Source organism: Scardinius erythrophthalmus (genome assembly GCF_964197995.2).
Source record: "Scardinius erythrophthalmus genome assembly, chromosome: 24".
In the NCBI taxonomy this organism is placed as follows: Eukaryota; Metazoa; Chordata; class Actinopteri; order Cypriniformes; family Leuciscidae; genus Scardinius; species Scardinius erythrophthalmus.
In genome coordinates this window covers 17,018,391-17,041,467 of record NC_138244.1, presented here as the reverse complement: position 1 = coordinate 17,041,467, position 23,077 = coordinate 17,018,391, and the positions used below count along the sequence as shown (strand labels likewise).

Here is a 23,077-nt window from a genome sequence, read left to right as displayed (position 1 = left end):
CAGATATCAAGCCCATAGACCGTTGGCTGAACATCTGATGAATATGGCAAACAAAACGGGAAACGCTTCGGGAGTTTTGAAGTCGTCATCTGATATTCTGGTTGTATTCTCCAGGAGTTCCAGGAGACGTGTGTGTCACGTTCTTTAACTGTCCACCTGGAAACAAAGTCAAACCCCCTCATGGAAGATGAAAGCCTTTGTGTTTACAACCAATGAGTGCTTATCTGGATCAATTAAATGCTGGATTTTCAATAGTATGTGAAGTTTGTGGTGCCATTGTTGCAGAAAATTTGCATGATGTTCTTGAATGAATTGCACGCCGGTCTGTTATTGTGGTGAAAAACTTTTGACTCAAAACCTTATAGCTAGATATAGCTTCAGCTTCACCTACTCTAAATTTAATTTATTTCCTTTTTCTTTAAAGCTGCAGTCCGTAGTTTTACCTCTTTGTCGCCACCTCTGTTTGAAATCTGCAATTGCAGTTATTTGCGGAATTATCAACTTTAGGTGGGTTGTGCCTCGGCACGGCACAGCGCGGATGAATCCAATGTTTTGAGGAAAATGTGCGGCTGTCTGTCACCGCGCCGGTGTGGATGCTGGCATTCAGAATCACAGATTCTACTTTTTGGAAGTATGACCAACATAAGAATTTTCACCGGTTAATGTAATCTGAACAAGTAACATCCACTTTTGTTATAACTAAGGGGGAAAAAAGCATTGCAGTAAATCACGCTGATTAAATCTAACGATCGCTTATATCATGTCAAACCGTGCAAATTATACTTTGTTCTCAAATTGTTAATGTTAACAACATCAGCATTGTGTGACTACATTTAATGCCCTTCCGATATTTATCCTTGTTTTCGCATGGGCCCGGTTGCAGTCTCTTTTTTTCTGTAGCCAATCCGAAGTCTTTTGCATTTTACAACGGGTGATTCTCCAGTTGTCACTGGTGATTGTCGTTTGAACCTTTCTGGATCCGCCATCAAATTGATAAGTTTAATTATATCAAGTGCTGTGAGAAAAGGCTATATATCTCCACCTCCATCATCCTCACACGCAACATAGCCTACTAGCTGAGACTCCTTCATTATGTGTACAGATGTGACGTAATGATGCAAAGACATGCTTGAATTTCCCGCGGAAATCCATCAGTACGCGAGAGCACAAGTTGAATTTGCTCAGCGAGTTACTCTGGTGTCGAGTAATGATGCTCATTAAATATGCCCCTCGATCTGAGCTGCACCAATCACATCGGGTTATCTGATATAGGCGGGCCAGTGGCGAGCTAAACAGATGACGACAGCACTGCAACGTCGAAGTCATTAGTAAACATTGCAAGATGGCTATGGATGAACACCAGTTGTTTGAAACGGCTTTGGCCGCTAATGAACGAGTTAGACTTGGCTTTTTATCTAAAAGAGGAACAGAAGACGGCGCTCGAATCGTTCCTTTGCAAGAAGGGCGCTTTTGCTGTTTTGCCGACCGGATACGGTAAGAGTCTAATCTACCAGTTAGCTCTGCTGGTAGCTAAGCGTATGGGGCTTGTTGTGATTGGTCGTAGTGTTATCCAATTGCGTGCAGTGAGATTTTCAAATGCATGCTTGGTGCCGCCCCTCGAGCTGGCCGATTTTCATGAGTCGACGCCAGACCATTAATCTTTTAGATTTAGGTCTGGATTTCCAGGCTACAGTACCACTGGAATTAAAACAAATAGTTCTGAACACTGGCTGATTATGTACTGGCTCAAACATTTATTTTGGATAATTTTTTACCCAAAAAAGTTACGGACTGCAGGTTTAACAGACACAGTCTAAAGTACTATCTACAGTGTGGTTTACAGAATCAGACACTTAATAATGAGACACAGACCCAAGAACATGATGACAGACAGACAGGAGAAATGAAGGGACAGGACCAGCAGTAGTTCTCCCAGGATACTGTCTCTCGGGTGGGGTGGGAGAGGCTGTGCTATCTGGGGCATCTCACAGTAAATGCCCGTCCAGCCCTGGTAACACTGACAGGTGAACTTTTGCTTCATGTCCAGGATATCGTGGTTGTTGAGGTGGCCGCTGACGTGGAAACGCGGCCCACGGATGCCTTGGTTGAGGCGGATGTTGAAGAAGCGAGGGTTGAGGTGCAGGTAAGCCCCAGAGTCCAGGCTCTTGCGGACGCATTTGCCGTTCTTCTTGCACAAGGCTTTGCTGCACAGTTTAGCGGCTGAGGTCACGTTGATCACATAGTGACCCAGAGGACCGTCAATGTATTTCTTGACTGTCATGCAGTTTCTCTGGCCAAGACAAACACATATTAAGATATTAGGGCATTTTTTTATAGTAATATTGGTCAATATCAGTGATGTTATTTTGAAGTAACACTATTAAAAATCATTTTCATGAATTAATATAAGGCTGAAATAAACTATAAATATTAGATGAAAAACTTGCTTTCATGAATAATATAGTTAATTCGTTTTTATTTTAATATTTTCCATTTTCAGTTTAGTAATTTTTAAAAGTTTTACTGTTGGAATTGTTTTTAAAGTTTTATTAGTTTCTTTTTTTAAAAATGTTTATACAGTTTTTATTGATTTTTATTTTGGTTTTAGTTTAGTATTAGCTGATTTGTGTGTATGTATATAAAGGATTATTAGGAACACCATACTAATACTGTGTTTGATCCCCTTTCGCCTTCAGAACTGCCTTAATTCTACGTGGCATTGATTCAACAAGGTGCTGAAAGCATTCTTTAGAAATGTTGGCCCATATTGATAGGATAGCATCTTGCAGTTGATGGAGATTTGTGGGATGCACATCCAGGGCACGAAGCTCCCGTTCCACCACATCCCAAAGATGCTCTATTGGGTTGAGATCTGGTGACTGTGGGGGCCATTTTAGTACAGTGAACTCATTGTCATGTTCAAGAAACCAATTTGAAATGATTCGAGCTTTGTGACATGGTGCATTATCCTGCTGGAAGTAGCCATCAGAGGATGGGTACATGGTGGTCATAAAGGGATGGACATGGTCAGAAACAATGCTCAGGAAGGCCGTGGCATTTAAACGATGCCCAATTGGCACTAAGGGGCCTAAAGTGTGCCAAGAAAACATCCCCCACACCATTACACCACCACCACCAGCCTGCACAGTGGTAACAAGGCATGATGGATCCATGTTCTCATTCTGTTTACGCCAAATTCTGACTCTACCATCTGAATGTCTCAACAGAAATCGAGACTCATCAGACCAGGCAACATTTTTCCAGTCTTCAACTGTCCAATTTTGGTGAGCTCGTGCAAATTGTAGCCTCTTTTTCGTATTTGTAGTGGAGATGAGTGGTACCCGGTGGGGTCTTCAGCTGTTGTAGCCCATCCGCCTCAAGGTTGTGCGTGTTGTGGCTTCACAAATGCTTTGCTGCATACCTCGGTTGTAATAAGTGGTTATTTCAGTCAAAGTTGCTCTTCTATTAGCTTGAATCAGTCGGCCCATTCTCCTCTGATCTCTAGCATCAACAAGGCATTTTCGCCCACAGGACTGCCGCATACTGGATGTTTTTCCCTTTTCACACCATTCTTTGTAAACCCTAGAATTGGTTGTGCGTGAAAATCCCAGTAACTGAGCAGATTGTGAAATACTCAGACCGGCCCGTCTGGCACCAACAACCATGCCACGCTCAAAATTGCTTAAATCACCTTTCTTTCCCATTCTGACATTCAGTTTGGAGTTCAGGAGATTGTCTTGACCAGAACCACACCCCTAAATGCACTGAAGCAACTGCCATGTGATTGGTTGATTAGATAATTGCATTAATGAGAAATTGAACAGGTGTTCCTAATAATCCTTTAGGTGAGTGTATATATATATATATATATATATATATATATATATATATATATATATATATATATATATATATATATATATATATATCCTTCTATTCATCAAAGAATCCTAAAAAAAAAAAAAAGAGTACACAACTGTTTCTTGAGCAGCAAATCAGCATATTAGAATGATTTCTGAAGGATCATGTGACACTGAAGATGCTGAAGTAATGATGCTGAAAATTCAGCTTTGCATCACAGGAATAAATTACATTTTAAAATATATTCTAATAGAAAACAATTCTTTGAAATTGTAAAAATATGAGCCTTGGTGAGAAGAAGAATGTTATTTTAAAAAAGTGTTTCTGTTAAACACTACCGATCACTGTACATGATACTACTCGTCGAAAATTTCCCCCAAGTCAATTAAAATGTTTAAGTTCATTCACATGCAAGATAAATAAACAAAATTACCATGATGTCACACAACAGAAAAACACATTAACGGTTTGTTAACTCTTTCCATCAGCTTCAATGTATACTCTTCCTTGTGATTTTTGTAAACAGGATATGGGACGCACCCACAAAATGAGCATGTGTCCTTCAGGAGCACATGTGTGATACTGTATAAATCACCAGATACAGAGAAGCTATGATGACACTAATATTGCTTTATTTTAGGTTTAGACAGAAATCATCTTCGAGGTGTCCCTTTTAAGAGATAAACTGCGTACAGATTGTTCCCTAAGCTTCAGAAATATTAAATATGTTAATGCCATCAGCTCAAGCTGATCCCCTTGTGGTTCTGAATGCTGTTGGTTATGGATTCGCATATTAGCCGTTTCACCTAAAAATGCATCCAATCCAGTCAAGAAGATTTATTGTTGGAGTCATTTTGTTAACGTGCTCTGTGTCTGATGTACAGTACACTACCGTTTAGTCAAACTTTAGAGCGATAATGCGTACCTGAGATCTTGCATATTCAGATGACCCCCACAGGACCACCCCAGCGGCCCCCAGTGCGGCGCTCTCTCCTATAGTGTGGACCAGGTCACTCTGTTCAAGATAAAGATTTATTTATGTTAATGCAATTCAAACCAGAAAAGCAACAGATCATATATTTTTTAGTAACAGGCCTGGAGAAGAAATTTGTTACTATTGAATAACACAAACATCCCTATTACCATTGCTCATATAGGGTTTGTAACTCAGACATGAATGATACCTTAAATCATGTGGCTTACCGAGGAGAGGTGTGTAATCGCACATTTGATTTTTGCCTGGTGGTAAGTAAAACAATACAGTAGACCTGTGCGTGTAATGTATGGTCTGGAGCCTGTATCACATTGAACATATGGAAGCTATCGGTTGTAACCTAAACTAGTCATAATAAGTACATTACCTTGATGTACCTCACTGTCTAGAAAGGCGGGTGGTCCCATCAAACTGAAAAACACGCCTGCAGACCTACTGCAGAGTTTGATTTGGAACATTCCTCTCATAATGAGGTGACAGATGAGTGTTTAAGCATATCTCTGGCGTTTAAGATGCCTGGGAGGAGGGTGATTTAGGGAGTGGGTCTGTCACTCAAGTATTTGACGAGTGATTAAAACAATGTGTATTTGACAGGTCCCTTTAGACGGCTGGAAAATGCTTAAAGTATTCAGTGCGCAAACACAATTCAGTGCTGTAATATTATTAAAATATCTTTACAAATATATATACTTAAGATGTACAAAAACTAAAAACTAAATAGACAGACTCTAGAGTTTAAAAACTTGTTCACACCAAGAACTATAACGATAACTATAATAATAACAATAATAATAATTTGTTCCATTTATATAGTGCTAGGTACTCAAAGCGCTTTACATATGGAAGGGGGAATCTCCTCAACCACCACCATTATATTAATATATTCACACCCACAGACAATAATGCTGTTTATTATTAGTGTTATCTGCCAGTTTAAATGCTCAAGCTTGAGTTGGATGGATTCTGATTGGCTGGCAACAAGGTTTTTATCATTCATCAGCTGGAAAAAAATCGTTCTGAAAGTAATTTCAGAATGATATAATTCTTCTGTGATGCTATCGGTGTGGTTGTGGTGTGGACTTCACTGTCGTCCTTGGTTTTGAATCGGCCTTTAGTCATTCGTAAGTTGATTTACCTAAAAACTAGGCTATAAACATTGTGGCTCCATGGTGTTTTCAAAACATTGCTGTTTTTTTGAGAATCCTGACCAGCATAGCAACACTGGTTTAACCAATGGCGTGTGGGGGAGGCGGGGCTATCTGTTTAACCGACCAATGACAAATAAGGGGAGTGTTTAAAGAATCCTGTTTGAATTACTTTGCTTTTATTTTTGACTCTTTCCCTGCCAGCATTTTTGAAAAAAGTTCCCAGCCAGCACCAGCATTTTTTTTAAATCATTTTCACTAAAGTTTCATTGCCCCCAGAATGTTTTGTTGTATGAATATCTGAATATGCAGTGTACTGTGTAAAAAAGAACAGACCCTTTGCTTTAAAACAACAACAAAGAATATTTTTCTCTTTCAGAAGACGTGTAATAGCGCCCCTAAAATGTCCGTCTATACCGGGGAATGAAATGATGGAAAATTCCATAAATGACGGGGAAAGAGTTAATATCTTTGTTTTATTTTACATCTTTTAAAAAAATAGCAATATTTAGAGGCATAGAAATGGCCTTAAATTAGTTTTTCCAGCATAAGCATCAAATTTCAGCATATCAGAGCACATTATCTAACTGCTATGCTATGATTCGGACTTATTTATTAACTTTTTAACCTAATATTCCACTCACCTCTGATAGGACAACAAATGTGTAGGCGTAGAAAGGTCTGGAGTAGATGAAAACAGGCAGAGTATAGTCATTCCTGGCAATCGAGGCGATCCGCATGGCCTCTTTGACACGGTAGTGCACAAATTTGACCGTGTTGGCCGAAGACTTGAGCTCATAGTCGAGATAGATGGAAGGATAGAGGGCCGTACTCTCCTTCCACAGCCACATCAGGTGGTCGTTGCGTACATGCTCTATATTAGGACACTCTCCTGTGTAACGCAACGGATGCTGCTTATAACCATAGTTGTAACAGTCAGGGAAGAGGTAATACCCCCAAAGACCATGCGGTCGTCGACTCTGGGCCAGCAAGAGCGTCGAGTTCATGAATACTTGTCCGGCCCTCTCAAAGAGTTCCTTTGCTTCATTCTCCACCTTACTTTGTGGCCAACCAGGATGCAGCTTCCTTATAAGTTCCTTGGATTTGTTTCGGTAGATGTCCTTCGAGCCCCAGTTGCGCACCCACTGCGGACGCCAGTTTTCCCAGTCGATGACACCAAGCCCGTGAAAGTCCTTGAAGGGAATGAGCTTGTCGATGTCAGCTCGAGCTTTGCTGAGGTGTTTGCTCAGGCTTTGGTTCTGAGGAAGGCCTCCATTGATGGGAATCTCAGAACTGGTGTAGTAAGGGTAGTAACCCAGGTGACTGTGGTAAAAGATTGTTACGTTGGGGCCGCTCAAAGTCTCGTTGTGGTTTGCAATGATGTCGAAGACACTAAGGTCCAAATCCACCTTGAAAAAGAAACAGACAAGATGTTATTCCCATCATTTGGACCACACAGAACATTTGCTAGATCATTGACACGTTCAACCTTGAATCGAAGACGACAGGATTCGGTGGGTGCGTTCCACACCACCACAAACGGACGATGGTGTAACAAAGGCGTTCGGGCCTGCTTCAACTGATCGGCCCAAGCAACAAGCGACCCACACGCTGCCATCGCCAGAAAGCCAATCAGCGCCATCCCCAAATACCCTCATAGATCAATCAACACACATGCCACAACCTGAAGAGAAATAAAATATGAAAAATCACATCTACGTTGAAAAAATTATTACATCATAAGGTTAATTTGGCAAGGATAATCAAAGACATGTTTGAGTGACAGACAAGCGAGGGTCAGCGAGCAGCGGTGCTCTAGATTCCACTGCACAATGATTCTCTGTACTGCATCCAATTAACTCAAGTAATTCATGCATACAGGACTTGATTATGTAACCGTAATCTAGCAGCAGTGTATATTTAGGAATTTATGCTGTATATTATTATAGTATTTATATATATCATTAGAATTGGTTTTTGTTTAAAAAAATTTATATTGCTGTCATTTTTTTACTTTCTATTTAGCTTTCTTTTTTTCAGTTTTAGTAATTTTACATGGCTTAAAGTTTGCCTAAAGGGACATGGTGATGGAAAAAAAGAGTTGGGAGAAAAAAAATATTTCAATGCTTTTGCGCTGTCTCGCAAAACTTTTGGATTCCCCCGAGAAACTTTGCGTTCCCTGAAAAACTTTGCGTTACCTCACAAAACTATTGCGTTCCCATGAAAAACTTTGCGTTCTCTCGCAAAACTTTTACGTTCCTCCGAAAAACTTTGCGTTCTCTCGCAAAACTTTTGCGTTCCCTGAAAAACTTTGCGTTAATTGCCCCGATAAACATTTTGCGTTACCTCACAAAACTTTTGCGCTTACCCAAGACACTTTGCATTCCCTCGTAAACTTTAGAGTTCATCTCCCACATTATGTTGCCGATATTGCCCCTTTTGGCAGGTGTTTCTTAACATTTTCTTTTACACTCTTTTACACCTCGTTCATATTTTTGGCCATTCTTCCATGCAAAATTATTATATATTGGGACACTTTTAGACAGTCACCTCAAATACAAAAAGTTGTCTGTTTCTTCGCATATACACACATAGTAGATTTCACGAGTTTTCACTTACATCATAAACAGAGTAAAGATTATGTGTATTTGGCGTGCTGTCTGGGGGAGGGCTCCGGGCTCGGAATTTGGTCCGAACTCAGAGTATTCCGGTTTCAAGTTTTTAATATTGTTTAGATGTCTTTTTAATATGCTTTAAGACAAACGATGTGCAAATTTATAAGTTAACACCATTGCTTGGTTTTTTCCCCTTAAACGGCAAACAGTCTCAAAACCGCCAATTATATACAAACATGTAACCAATCCCTTCAATGTTCTGGGCTTTTCTCCACTGACTTTCTATGATGTTCAAAGTGTTTCTAAGGAAGCCTATTTTTTTTTTTTTAAATCAGCTGTCTGACTCTGAGATGGCGAACATGAACATGGTTTGTGTAACTTCAGGATTATTAGCATTATTAGCTGTTTGATAGCAGTCAAGCCAAAGGCTAATCATAAAAATGACAGTTATGTTTACGACGTTGTAGAGAACGATACATAAAATGCATTGCCATTCCGATACATTGATTTCTGAATCAGTTTCTGGTTCAAACATATATGGCTGAATTAAACCAAATATTCCCACTTGCTATTGTGTATAGCGTTTGCTGCAGTTGACTAAGTGGATCAGGCAGTCTGAGCTATTTTAAGACATGAAGAAATTATTTTCACTGGAATTTTTTTTTAAATATGTCATTTTGATTATAAAGATGAGTTTTTAAGGTATAAAATTATTGACTGCAGGGGGACTTTAAATAGTATAATTATTGATTAAAAGTTTTTGTATATTGTTGTACTTTTAATAGTTGTATCACTTAAAACTTTTAACATTTGTGCATGAAAATTGCTGTAAAGATTTTACCCGAGGAGTAGTTTTACCCAACCACAAAACAACTGATGACAATAGAATTACAGGGCTTCTATAGACTCTTAAATAGACCCTTGAATATTTGCAATCTATTTTGCTGTTTTGGGTTGGATAGCATGTTAAGTTACATGTCGTAAAGTTTTTATAGCAATATTTCGATAATTTAATGGATTTCTGGAATGCTTCATTTTTATCTTGCTTTTCCTCCTCTCTCGATTTGAAAATGACATGTGCATTACATTAAAATTCCTTGCTAATCTGTCAAATTCCTCTCATGGTTACAAGTGTGATTGTGTACCCAAAGGGGCCCTTGTTAATGAAATCAGCCCTGAACATGCCTGCTCTGCCTGTTTATTTTTCAAATAATTCTCTTGAATTAAGGCTGACACGTTTTGTTCATAGAGAAAATTAGGACAAAGAAAACAATTATGTCAATTCACCATCTGAAGGGCTTTTCTCCTCAGATATTTTTTATGGATAGCATCTCCTTCTCGTGGGTTTGTGGGAGTCTGTCAGATAAAATAAAAGAGATGATGTAGCTTACGGGACATGGGGAAGATCTGCATTTCCTCTTCCAGTGAGATGGCAGTGAAACTTGTCGACCTAACCCAAGAGCAACAGTGTGGTGAAGTCACCAAGTCTTTTCATAAACCACAACCATCTACAGTGCCCAACCACAAAAAAGACCCCCCAAAAAACCCGTCTGAGACATACTGGCACTGGCTTTTTCCTCAGACAGACAGTGCTCGAGGGACATGAGAACCAACTGCTTTTTTATTTCTCTCTTCACAAAATGGACTGATTGAATCCAGATGACTAAGGAGCTACACATCATGTTTTGCACTGAACTTTTTTTTTTTATTCACTTAAATCTGGAAATAAAGTTTATAGGGTTCTGAAAAATGTAAAACAATAATGTTTAAGATTTATCCTTTATACAAGATTTTTTTATCCGTTATGCTTTTATCCATGTTCTAAAACCTATAGAAGATTTAAAAAAAAAACACTGAAATTGCAAATTATATTTCACAACTGTGACTTTAGTTTTCACAATTGCAATCTTATACCTCCTAACTGTGACTTTTTATATGAATGTTTATTTGAATTTTTCTCATAATTGTGGCTATATCTCAAAATCTGACTTATATCATTATGACTACATCGCTCAATGGTTACTTTATTTCTCCAAACTGCAATTTTATATCTCAAAACTGTCTTTATGTCTCCCAATGTAGCTTTACATCTCAATTCTTAATGTGTTTCTCATAATTGTGACTTTATATCTCAAAATATGACTTCTCATAATGATTATATCTCTCTATCGCTACTATTTCTCACAATTGCAGTCTTATAACGGCAAACTGTCTTTATATCTCACAATGTAGCTTCATGTCTTAAATTCACAATGTGAGAGAGTCATAATTGTGAAAAACAAATTCAGAATTTTATCTTTAAATTTGACTATCTCATAATGACCTCTCAATTTCTGCTTTATTTCTCCCAGTTGCAATTTTATACCTTTGTCTCGGAATGTAGCTTAATATCTCACAATTCCGACTTTCACATAATTGACTTTTTAATCACACTATTTGAGTTGATATCTCAAAATTGTACTTATCTCATAATGACAAGTCCCTCAATCACACGTTCTCACAATTGCAATCTTATACCTCCAAACTGTGACTTTATATCTCGCAATGTAGCCTCATGTCTTAAATTCACGATGTGAGATTTAGTCATAATTATGAAAAAAAAAAAAAAGAATTTTATCATAAAATTTGTCTTATCTCATAATGACTACATCTCTCAATCGCTACTATGTCTCGCAATTGCAATCGTATACTAGCCTGGAAATCCAGACCTAAATCTAAAAGATTAATGGTCTGGCGTCGACTCATGAAAATCGGCCAGCTCGAGGGGTGGCACCAAGCATGCATTTGAAAATCTCACTGCACGCAATTGGATAACACTACGACCAATCACAACAAGCCCCATACGCTTAGCTATCAGCGGAGCTAACTGGTAGATTAGACTCTTACCGTAACCGGTCGGCAAAACAGCAAAAGCGCCCTTCTTGCAAAGGAACGATTCGAGCGCCGTCTTCTGTTCCTGTTTTAGATAAAAAGCCAAGTCTAACTCGTTCATTAGCGGCCAAAGCCGTTTCAAACAACTGGTGTTCATCCATAGCCATCTTGCAATGTTTACTAATGACTTCGACGTTGCAGTGCTGTCGTCATCTGTTTAGCTCGCCTCTGGCCCGCCTATATCAGATAACCCGATGTGATTGGTGCAGCTCAGATTGAGGGGCATATTTAATGAGCATCATTACTCGACACCAGAGTAACTCGCTGAGCAAATTCAACTTGTGCTCTCGTGAGAACTCTGGATTACCAGGGTAATTGTATACATCCAAACTGTGATATTATACCTCCAAACTTTATACCTCGCAATGTAGCTTCATGTCTCAAAATTCTGAATTTGTTTCTCATAATTGTTTTTCTAAAAACAATTTTATCTAAAATTTGACTTAACTCAAATGACTACATCTCAAAATCACTACTTTATTTCTCGTAATTGTGACTTTATATCTCTTGTGGCTTTATATGTGGCACAAGCAGACACAGGCTTCCATAGTAACCCTCTTCAATATGAACATGGCTTGCAAAAACTCTTCTCTCTTATACTCTATGATCAAACCAAAACATTAACTTCATATTGTAACCAGCATGCAGCTGGAAAAAATACAGTGGTCAGCTGTAATCAGAAGGGCTCGTGTTGCATACCTCCAAAACTTGTGTTCCCAAACTTGAAAAGTAATCTGGAAAAATGGAGACAGAGCAAAAAATAAATGTAAAACCAGGCCTGTGCAAAGCCTTTAAGCACGGAAACATCATGCTGCATCTGATAATTGGGAAAAGATTGTCATTTTCATAGAGATTCGCCAAGATTATTCTCGTAAAGTTTGCGACCAAACAGTCTTGACAGTAACAAACCCTAGCATTCCTCTAAACACAAGCTTTAGCATGAAATTCAATGATGAAAAGTCATAGTGCTCTACAAAACATTGGCCCATGTGGCCTATGATTTTGATATTTACAGCCTGTTTAAACAGAAGTGTGTGGTAATGTGCTAATAAATACAATTTGCATACGGCGCATGGCTGATGTGGGATACGTTACATGGGGGTAAGAACGTACAGCTGCCTCGCTTTGCCTCAGCAAGGAAAAAGAAATGAGTCAGTATGAGTCTTTTGCCTGCTGGAGTCCGTATGTGGAAAAAATGTGTTTATAACTGCTGTTGGTCCCGTATACCTTAAGGAAAAGGACTTGAAGGTCGGGACCAACATTAACACCCACAAGCACCAAAAAGAAAATTGTAAAAATCGGCGAGTAAAGCAGAGTATAGGTCACATTTTATAAGGAACATCCCTAGTCTGGTATTAATAATAACAAAATAATGCAAAATACAGTTTTATTGAGGAAAAAAAAGTACATTTTCTCCACAAGGTATTTCAAGACTCTTTTTGTAATGTGTTTGTGTCTTTGTGTTGTAAATATGTTCCCATGGCTTATGTCTGAATGACCCGCAGTGTCCCACAGATATTCACAGCACTTTATGTGCTTGGTCTGGACATACTACATGCCAGTGGGTGTTTGTTTATATGCTGTCGCTGTACAGTCGGATGGTTCCCATGAAGCAGGTTGTCCTCACAACAATGAATGCACTGGTGTTGCTGAGGGAAGCTGCTATTGAAAGCCTCCAGAGTCCAGTCCTAATTAGGAGGAACTTGCTCTAGTCTACACACACACTTTACCACCAGAAAGCTCTTTTCACTTGCCTTGAACATGTATTTCTGCTCCGTTTTTAATAGTCATTTAGTCATAGTCAAAAAATGTATTTCATTGGTAACACACGGCAGGTCAATTCCTTTCGCAGTGATTAATTTGTTGATATATATACGTAACATCCTATTCCTATATGTACATTGTATGTGCATACAGTACAGTGTTGGCTAAGTTACTCTAAGAAAGTAATTATTTACTAGTAACTAATTACATCTTCAACAGAGTAATTAGATTACTGTACTAATTTCTCTCTCTAAAAAAGTATTGCATTACTTTCTAAATCCCATATCATACCTCAACCAGTTAAACAATACAAAGATAGACATGAAACAGCTCTTTTAATTAAAAAAAAAAAAAAAAAAAAGAAATTCCATAAATTATTCTTGAACTGACCAAAGTATTTAAAGGGAGATTGTATTAAAAACATACATTTTAGCATTAGACGTTACATTTTGATGTTAAATCCATTATTGTTGTATAAAGAATTGTTCTTTAGTTTATAAAGTGTTTAATGCACTTAGATCAGAAGTAACTGTAATTACATCAAGAGTAATCCCTTACATTACTTTTTCAAGGAAAAAGGGATAAAATTACAGTAATTAATTACTTAGATAATTACTTCCTTTATGTATATCAATCAAAATTTGAGATTTTTAAAAAAATGTAATTGTATACTCATTTCCAGTTTTGCCGTCATCTATAATGCTCACTTCGAGTTAAACTTAAATTAAATTTAATACCACTGTTGAATGTAATCTTTACAAAATCTCAAAATGCATATCCATTTTTACTGTAATTATAATGCTGTGATGCCTAAATTCACTTGTAGCATTTAAACTGATTTATTTAATTTACTATTAATAATAATTATCTGCCATTTTGAACATGGTCAGTTGGAGATAATCAGCTGACATCCCCATGACTTTGGTGCAAAGGGTCTGAAAGTTTCAGCTTATATAAAACTTGTCTTGTTATGTGCCTTTGAATACTAGGGATAGTTCACCCAAAAATGAAAAATCTGTCATAATTTACTCACCCTCACGTTGTTCTAAACCTGTATGAATTTATTTCTTCTACTGAACACAAAAGAAGATATTTTGAAGAATATGGGTAACCAAACAGTACATGGGTCCCATTGACTTGACAAAAAAAAAAAAAATCTATGGAAGTCAATGGGGCCCATCAACAGAAATTCAGGTTTGGAACAACTTGAGGGTGAGTAAATGATAACAGAATTTTTATTTTTGGGTGAACTATCCCTTTAAGCTTTGAAAACTTCATTGAAGACATGATAAAGACAGATTCTAGTTTTTAATTTGGATAAATACTTTGCACTAACCTCTCGAGCCTGTTTTTAAAGACAAGACTTCCTCAGTTCCTGCACCTCTCAGCACATCCGGTGTAATTATCTCGTCTTTGTACTGAATATCCAGCTGAGGCGCTTTGTTTTGTTGTGCTATATGTGCTCAGAGATATCACAGTTTATCTGGATTTGCTGTCCGGTTTGTTGTGTCAGTGATTGGCACCAGCATTGGCGCTCTCTTGCTTTGTTAATTGATTTGGCTCCTCCTCATCAAGCTCCCAAATGAAATCAACAGCAATTAGTGATGGCCAACATGCCAAAGCAGTCCGTGTCGATCCGGGACTGCTGATTTGTTGCCTGATTACAAAAAAATGCCTTTGCTTTTGTTGCTTTGAAACTTGAAGGCCTGATAAAATAGGTCACTGTCAATAAAAGATGAGGAGAGTTTTGAAACGTGTCAAGTTGTTAGATGTTGCTTTCATGTAGTTTTGAAAAACATTTTTCAAGAAACATTTCAACCAAGCAATTCTAAAAATGTAGTGTAACCATCAAGTAAAAAAGTGAACACATTATTTTCCTTAAACCTTGAGTACATGTGAGTGTACACACCATTATCATTATTTTCAAAAAAAGTTTTTTTTGAATATAGTTTTTAAGGTAAAAAGCTATTTTTAACAATGAATTATTAAAGGGATACTTCACCGATTAGCACTAAGCTTTGTATCAGTAGAAACCCGGTAGTGTTTTCGAATGGCCGTGCTTCCCTCCCTCATGTCCCCCTGAGACGAGAGATTTCTGTATTGTGTGTCTGGAAGAAAAAAAATCAGATGACGCAAAAATCGTAATTTTGCGTCATCGGAGGCTTTTTAGGCCAGAGGCTCGAGACTACAGCCAGTAGTAGGAGCTCGTTCCGCATGTTTTCAACCCGCCCATAGGGGGATCTCACGATAAAACGGTGTCTTTTCAGTTTCGAGTCAACTAGTAGCCTAGTTGTATCATTTCTTCCGATACTGCCCTCTGTAACCGGTAGGCGTGGGAGTGGCCTCGCAGGGCAGCGAAGCAAGTGCATTCTAGGAGTTGTTGTCTTTCATCCACATGAGCTAAAAATACATTTTCTGGCTTTTCTCAGTCTAGAAGGCACCAACTTCTAAAATAATTTCACATTTCAAAACACTTTTTTCATTTCATGTTTCTTCATGTTGGTTGCACAACATGACTTATGGCAGATAAAAGTTTAATATTAATATGAGTAGTGATGTCAAAATCCATTAATCACGATTAATCACATCTAACATAAAAGTTTTTGTTTACATAATATGTGTGTGTGTGTGTGTGTGTGTGTGTGTGTATGTTACCGGCAAAGTGTGTAATCCGGCATTCTATAGAATGCCTAGGTAATATATAGAATTAGGAATATACATAATTATATATGTATTTTTGCCAAAAACCATCAGGCATTCTATACATTGCCTAGGCATTCTATACAATACCGGGATTTCACACTTTTCCGGTAACATATATACTATTATATTAACATATATTATATAAATGTGTGTGTGTGTATATATATATATATATATATATATATATATATATATATATATATATATATATATATATATATATATTTATACTACAGGGCCGTTGAATGCTTGAATCTGATTGGTTGACGAACGTTCTAAGGTGTGCATTATTTTCAGGGAAACGCACGGCTAAAGTAGTTCCAGGCAGGTCTTGACCGCATTACAGTTCCATATCACTTCGCCTAGTCAACTGTAATAACGGACAATAGGATACAATTCATAACAAAAAACAAAACAAAAAACATTTAGCCCCATGTGCTTGATCTGCAATTTTCAATGTCTAGCTTCACAATCAATGGAAACATGCAGTTTAATTTTAATATATAAAGTACATAGTCCTATCTGTGTCCTATCTTAAACTGAGGCTAAATAAATGGATAGTCCTGCAGCACGGATTTTTATTGCAGATAATATAACAAATAAATAATTATTGGTTGGCCTACTTGTTAAAAGGGCTTTGTGTTTCATTTATTTGGCTAGTCTACTGTCATCTATCAATAATAGAAAAAAAGAATGAACGAATTAAACGAATTGAATGAATAAATAAATAATAATATTGACGCACATGCTTTTCTGTCTCATTATTGCAACATCTCTCACTAATAACTGCATTAATAACTGCATAAAGCCGGGGACACACTTTAAGACTGGTTATGAATGTAATTTGATACTTATAACTGATCATGTCCAAACGCGTGTTCAGCGCGTTCAGTCTGTGTTCAGAGTCGGTGTTTAAAATCTGCTGCAGTCGATGAAAACAGTCAGAGAATGTGTCAGCTAGTCGTGTGTCCCAGCATTAGTCTGCTATCAGTGGCTCAAACCTCCGTTACTAACTCTAAAGTGACGTTTTGGAATTAGCAATGGAGGCATGGGATTAGATGCGTAAGAAATTAGTCCTACATACAAAAGCGTTTTAATGACAAAAACTTTACAAACGTCTTGAAATACATAATCTGAACAATGTTTCGAGGTGTGGTAACTGTAGTATAAGCGGAATAATTGACTTCAGGCCGTTGAATTATTAGAAAAATAATGCACACCCGAGGTGGTAATGCGGTCACGACGCGAAGCGGAGTGGCCGTTACACCTCGGGTGTGCATTATTTTTCTAATAATTCAACGGCCTGTATTCAATACATACAAAAGCGTTTTAATGACAAAAACTTTACAAACGTCTTGAAATACATAATCTGAACAATGTTTCGAGGTGTGGTAACTGTAGTATAAGCGGAATAATTGACTTCAGGCCGTTGAATTATTAGAAAAATAATGCACACCCGAGGTGTAACGGCCACTCCGCTTCGCGTCGTGACCGCATTACCACCTCGGGTGTGCATTATTTTTCTAATAATTCAACGGCCTGTCGTCAATTATTCCTTACATATACTGTATCTCAATCTCAATTTATTTATAAAGCACAATATAAGCAACGGTGGTTGAACAATTATGCTGAACAATATAATTTAAAAGGAAAAGGAAAACGGAACAGTTTAGAAGATTTTCTTGTTTAGAAGAAAAAAAACATTTGAAACTCAGCGATTCTAAGCCTTCTCGAAGAGAAGCTTTAAAAAGTGATTCTGATGTGATTAATCTAATAGAGAGCGGTAGGCTGTTCCACAGTTTAGGGCCGGTTATTGCAAAAGCCTGGTCACCCTTTCTCTTCAGCCTAGATCAAGGGACCACTAAGAGTTTCTGATTCGATGACCTTAAACATCTAGCTTGAGTGTTTATACTGAAAAGGTCAGAGATAAGAAGGAGCCAGTCCATTTAAAACCTTAAAAACAAAGAGTAAAGTTTTAAACTCTATTATAAAACAGACTGGCAGCCAATGCAAAGAGTGTAAGAAGGGTGTGATGTGTTTTTATTTGTGAGTGCCAGTCAGAAGTCCAGCAGCGCGTTTTGTAAGTGATTCATATAGGATTGGCTACAGTGAGTTGCAGTAGTCTAGATGCGATGAGATAAAAGCATGTGTAACTCTCTCAAACTCAGCAAACATTAAAAGTATTGCATTACTTTCTAAATACCATATACATGTATGTGTATATACACAGACACAGACACGGACACACATACACACAGACAAATATATAATACATATAAATATAATAATATACACACACACACACACACACACATATATATATATAGTGATTCCTTATTAAAATTGTGATTCACTTTTTTAATCACTTAAAAAATAATAAACAAACAGCCTAATTTTTATATAAGAAAACACTGATATCAGGGCAGTTGTACCACCTGACATAATTTGTCATAGTACAATAAAATGACTTCATTACTGACCCCCCACATGAAAATAAATTATAAAAAAAAAAAAATTATAATTCAGAAATGTATAAACACTCATCATATGTGTATTCATCGTACATCGAATTGCATTTGTTTAATTATTTATGTATTAATCAAAAAAATAGATGTCATGTCATTGATCCATATAAAATAGAGAGCGCCCAGCCTATAGAAGGATCCTGTAGTGAGAATATGCTGAGCACAGCACCCAGAAACACACTTGATATTCGTTCTTGTATTGAAACAGTTGTGAAAACACAGTCGTCCTTCTTACCGTAATACAATATGATTGTTGTTATGGAGAGTAAATCCCCTGAAGTAGACAGTTTCTGTAATGTCAGGTGGATTAACTTTTCAGACACGAACGTTTAGACTACATGACGGGGTGGGGGCGAGTATCTCTGGCACTGACGCGGGACCGCCTGCCAGTTTCTTCCTTTCTTTCTTATGCACGTTTTCACACATTAAAACATACGATTTCCTTTCGAATACGATAATAGTTACTTTTTTCTTTAAAAAAGAATGTGTTTTGGCAATTCTGCAGGCCTGAAGGTGCATTCCTGTTGGTGTTTATCTGATTTTGTTACCCACGGGAATGAAGTCCATGGGAAGTCCCCCTTCTCTGCTTGCAAAACATGGAAATTGCATACCTCAACAGTATTTGCCAGCACAGACAGATCAAGGACTAGGTTAAATTGCATATTCTTATGCAACAGTAATGGGGAGGAGAGTTGGTCTCAGTCAGCAAAGTACAAATACAGTGTGGCGGAGGTAGACGGTCAGTATATCAGTGTTACAATGCATTTGTGAGCTGTGCAAGGAATATGTATGGTAGACCTAGACATTAACCACCAGGTTTGGCTCCAAACATGAGCTTGGCCAACCTCCCGAAGTGTCCGGCCCACCCTGAGAGTGCTATGGCCCGGTGGTCTGTTTCACAGCTTCATGTCTTGGCAGGTGCAAAAATCAGAAAAATACCAGTGTCCGGTTGCATAAAGCACCTTAATTGTAATTTTCCTTTTAGATTGCCCTTTGGTTTCTCTTAAACTTAAAGGTGTTGCAGAAAATAACCCTTAAGGGTTTCTTTAGGTGAAACGTCATAAACCCTTAAGTGTCTATTTTTCACTTAAGTAATCCCTTAAAAAAAACTATAAGTGTTGCATGAAGCACTTCATTTCACTCGGCGGCCATCTTTGAAACGCCTCTCCTGCATGCTAGTGCAGCTATCTCTTTGAATGGGGAAACATCAAATTCTCCAAAACTGTTCGCCAAGCTTACAATTAAATTTCATATTTGAAATCACCAATGAAATCTGACAACAACTGTCTCATAAATTTTGTTTCTAAACGCTCAAATCATGACAGAAAACGATATTTTCAGGCTGGATCACACTTATGCGCAGTGGAAGCGCGCGTCTGACTGTTTCGATATAGGAACCGGAGCTTCTAACGGCTGCTGTAGTGACGCGATGACTTTACCAATCAGCGATTGGCTCTTATTTAGAAGGCGGGACTATTTAGAAGCCACCATATTTAGCGCTGCACTTTTCCCCATTCAAAACAATACGAGTGGTTATACATCTTGTGTGATTATTATCTTCATAATCATAAGGTTTGGAAAACTTCATCCTAAGGGTTACACAGAGTTAGCAGGCTTAAAGGGTTAGTTCACCCAAAAATGAAAATTCTGTCAGTAATTACTCACCCTCATGTTGTTCCAACCCCGTAAGACTTTCGTTCATCTTCGGGACACAATTTAAGACATTTTTGATGAAATCTGAGAGCTGGATCACTCCTACACAGGCTTATGGACACTATAACTTGCTGGCCCAGAAAATGTATTAAAGACATTGTTAATATAGTCCAAGTGACTCCAGTGGCTCAATCTTAAGTTTATAAAGCGACGAGAATACTTTTTGTGCGCAAAAACAAACAAAAATAACGACTTTATTCCATTTTTCATTTCCTTCTCTCTGGACCTCGAGTCTTTTTATGTAGTGTAATAGCGTAGCGCGTCTGTGTTTCACGTCACCACGTAGGCTCACTATTGGGCGACTCTGGTCATGTGTGATACGTGGTGACGTGAAACACAGACGCGCTACGCTATTGCACTACGTAAAAAAAACTTGAGGTCCAGAGAGAAGGAAATGAAAAGTGGAATAAAGTCGTTATTTTTGTTTGTTTTTGCGCACAAAAAGTATTCTCGTCGCTTTATAAACTTAAGATTGAGCCACTGGAGTCACTTGGACTATATTAACAATGTCTTTAATACATTTTCTGGGCCAGCAAGTTAACGTGTCCATAAGCCTGCAGGAGGAGTGATCCAGCTCTCAGATTTCATCAAAAATATCTTAATTTGTGTTCTGAAGATGAATGAAAGTCTTACGGGGTTGGAACAACATGAGGGTGAGTAATTACTGACAGAATTTTCATTTTTGGGTGAACTAACCCTTTAATCCAAGTCTTCTAGCAAGACACGATTGGGCGCTTTATATGATAAACAGATTTTAATTTAGACATTATTCACACATAAATATTGATTTAATTACATACATAGCACATATGGTCAACGGAAGCTCAAACGTGCATGTTCGTTTGAGCTTCCGAAACAACCTGAATCATAAGGATTTCTTTTATGATTTTCAATGAATTGGCAGAAATGATGAGAGAATATTAAAAGGATCTTTATTTGTGTTCCAAAGATGAACAAAAGTTGGTTTAGAATGACATGAGGATGAGTAAATTTATACATTTTAATTTTTGGTTGAACTATCCTTTTGAGTTTCTGTCTCGTCTCATCCTTCTCTCTCATATTTGGTTTTATTTTTGGCGCACATGCATGCATGTGTCCATGGCAACAACTGAGTTTTGTTATGGCAAATGCTGGGTAATTTTATGTCTGTACTAAAGCATAAAAATTAGGGATGCACCGAATATTCGGCCACCGAAAATTTTCGGCCGAAAATGGCCCAAAAGTGCATTTTCGGTTTTCGGCCGAAAGACTTTTATCACCGAAACAATACGGCCGAAATGTTGTGATGACGCAAACAGCAGACACCGCGACCTGCACGTGCTTGTCTGAAGCAACATTACATATCTGCGGTGTGGACGTATTAAATATATCTAAGAGTGACCCACGGACAGCGATTTTCAAAACACAGACATCCCAAGTCTTCCGGAAGTTCCGGGAGTCTCCCGCGTATTGATACAGGTGTCGTGCCGAAAAGTGATGGTCTGCCGAAAATTGATTGCATTATTTATTGCAATAAGTAGAGGCTTCAATCATTTTGTTATAAGTAGAATACTGTATTTTATGGGTTGTTTTCGACATTTGAAGGTATTTTAACAGGTAAAAAGGGCTGGATTGGTTGGTACACAGCAGGTAAAATAATGCAGATATACAGTAAATACGGATATTTGCAAAAGAGATCATGTCTTTATTTTATATATAGCTTAGCGGTAGGCTAAGTCATGTTATTATAGGCTACAGTCCGTTTTCCAAATACAAACACGTATTCCATCGGCAACAACAGGCTTCTATTATTTCCTATAATGTAAATGTCATACCTGATTAAGCTATAAATTGCAAACGCTTATTTGGCCACAATTGTTATTATTATGTTAAAAGAAACGTTAAAGTATCACACAGACATACCTTTGCTATTACCACGGACATAAACTGATGGTTATTTATTTGCACGTTATGTATGTTTAATCCAGCTGTAGACGTTAGGAGACTGGGCGCAATCAATTTTCGGCGGACCATCACTTTTCGGCACGACACCGGCTCCCTAATGCCCGCAAATTAGTTTAAATCTCCCGGAATCGCGAGCGAGCATGAGCGCGCATACGTAGCGCGCGCGGCAGAGAGAGGGAGCGAGAGACCTTTGCGTGTGTGTGCAGAGCAGCCGTCATTTCTCAGAGGTTTACCTGAGCTGTTTATGGTTTTTGCAACTCACGTCCATGAGCATATAACTGCAGATATTATTTTGGGCTATGGCAGTATTGACCTAAATGCACTTTGTTTTTATGAGAGAACATTTCATTTTTAAACCTTTCTCCAGGCCAGTAGGCTTTTACATTATTATTTAATGTACACATGATTGGGGTCAAGTTAAACATTTAATTTTATACTTTGCAAATGCTAAATAAATATTTGCATAAAACTTTAATGGATTTATTCTTTGAAACTTTAATATTAATTTATGCAATTGCAATGCCTTGATTTTAGTAAACTTAGTACACAGTCATAGCCATAAATGCAATGGTACTAACAATAATTGGCATAATTTCTTTCGGTGTTTCGGTTTTCGGCCTTGGTTTCCTCTTTTTCGGTTTTCGGTTTCGGCCAAGAATTTTCATTTCGGTGCATCCCTAATAAAAATACTATAATATGTTTGCAAATAATAAAGTTCACACACTGGTTTCTCTGAAAAACAATGCTACAGCCAGTTATTCTACTTAAATGTGAGTTCCTGGTTGGAATGTCTGTTTTTTGTTTTGGTCTGTGTGACTCCGCCCCCTGCCAATAGTATTTCAACACTCCAGGTTGCGAGTTGGAAAAAGCCTCCGCATCCAT

The 23,077-nt window shown here is 37.9% G+C and overlaps 1 protein-coding gene across 4 annotated transcripts; it reads right to left on the bottom strand.

Moving 5' to 3' along the window:
- Positions 1-1,726: 1,726 nt before the first annotated feature.
- hyal6 (hyaluronoglucosaminidase 6) lies at positions 1,727-14,863 on the bottom strand. 4 transcript variants are annotated; one of them, XM_081355438.1, is made up of 7 exons: positions 14,647-14,834; positions 12,246-12,280; positions 9,903-9,971; positions 7,490-7,684; positions 6,645-7,409; positions 4,787-4,876; positions 1,733-2,290 (listed from the first exon to the last, which is right to left on the bottom strand). In XM_081355438.1, the coding sequence occupies exons 4-7, from the start codon at positions 7,640-7,642 to the stop codon at positions 1,838-1,840; spliced, it is 1,461 nt and encodes a 486-aa protein (XP_081211564.1). In that variant the 5' UTR covers positions 7,643-7,684; positions 9,903-9,971; positions 12,246-12,280; positions 14,647-14,834; the 3' UTR covers positions 1,733-1,837. The 4 variants fall into 4 exon arrangements, with proteins under 4 accessions (XP_081211563.1, XP_081211564.1, XP_081211566.1 ...); XM_081355440.1 differs by lacking the exon at positions 9,903-9,971 and adding an exon at positions 10,007-10,065 and having other exon boundaries at positions 14,647-14,810; XM_081355439.1 differs by lacking the exon at positions 9,903-9,971 and having other exon boundaries at positions 14,647-14,831.
- Between the last annotated feature and the right edge of the window lie 8,214 nt (positions 14,864-23,077).

Coding starts and splice junctions, on each gene's coding strand:
- hyal6 (XM_081355437.1), bottom strand. CDS start 7,642: ATGGCGCTGATTGGCTTTCTGGCGATGGCAGCGTGTGGGTCGCTTGTT. Junction 7,410..7,489: donor CCTGTCGTCTTCGATTCAAG/GTTGAACGTGTC, acceptor TTCTTTTTCAAG/GTGGATTTGGACCTTAGTGT. Junction 2,291..4,786: donor CTGAATATGCAAGATCTCAG/GTACGCATTATC, acceptor TGTCTTGGCCAG/AGAAACTGCATGACAGTCAA.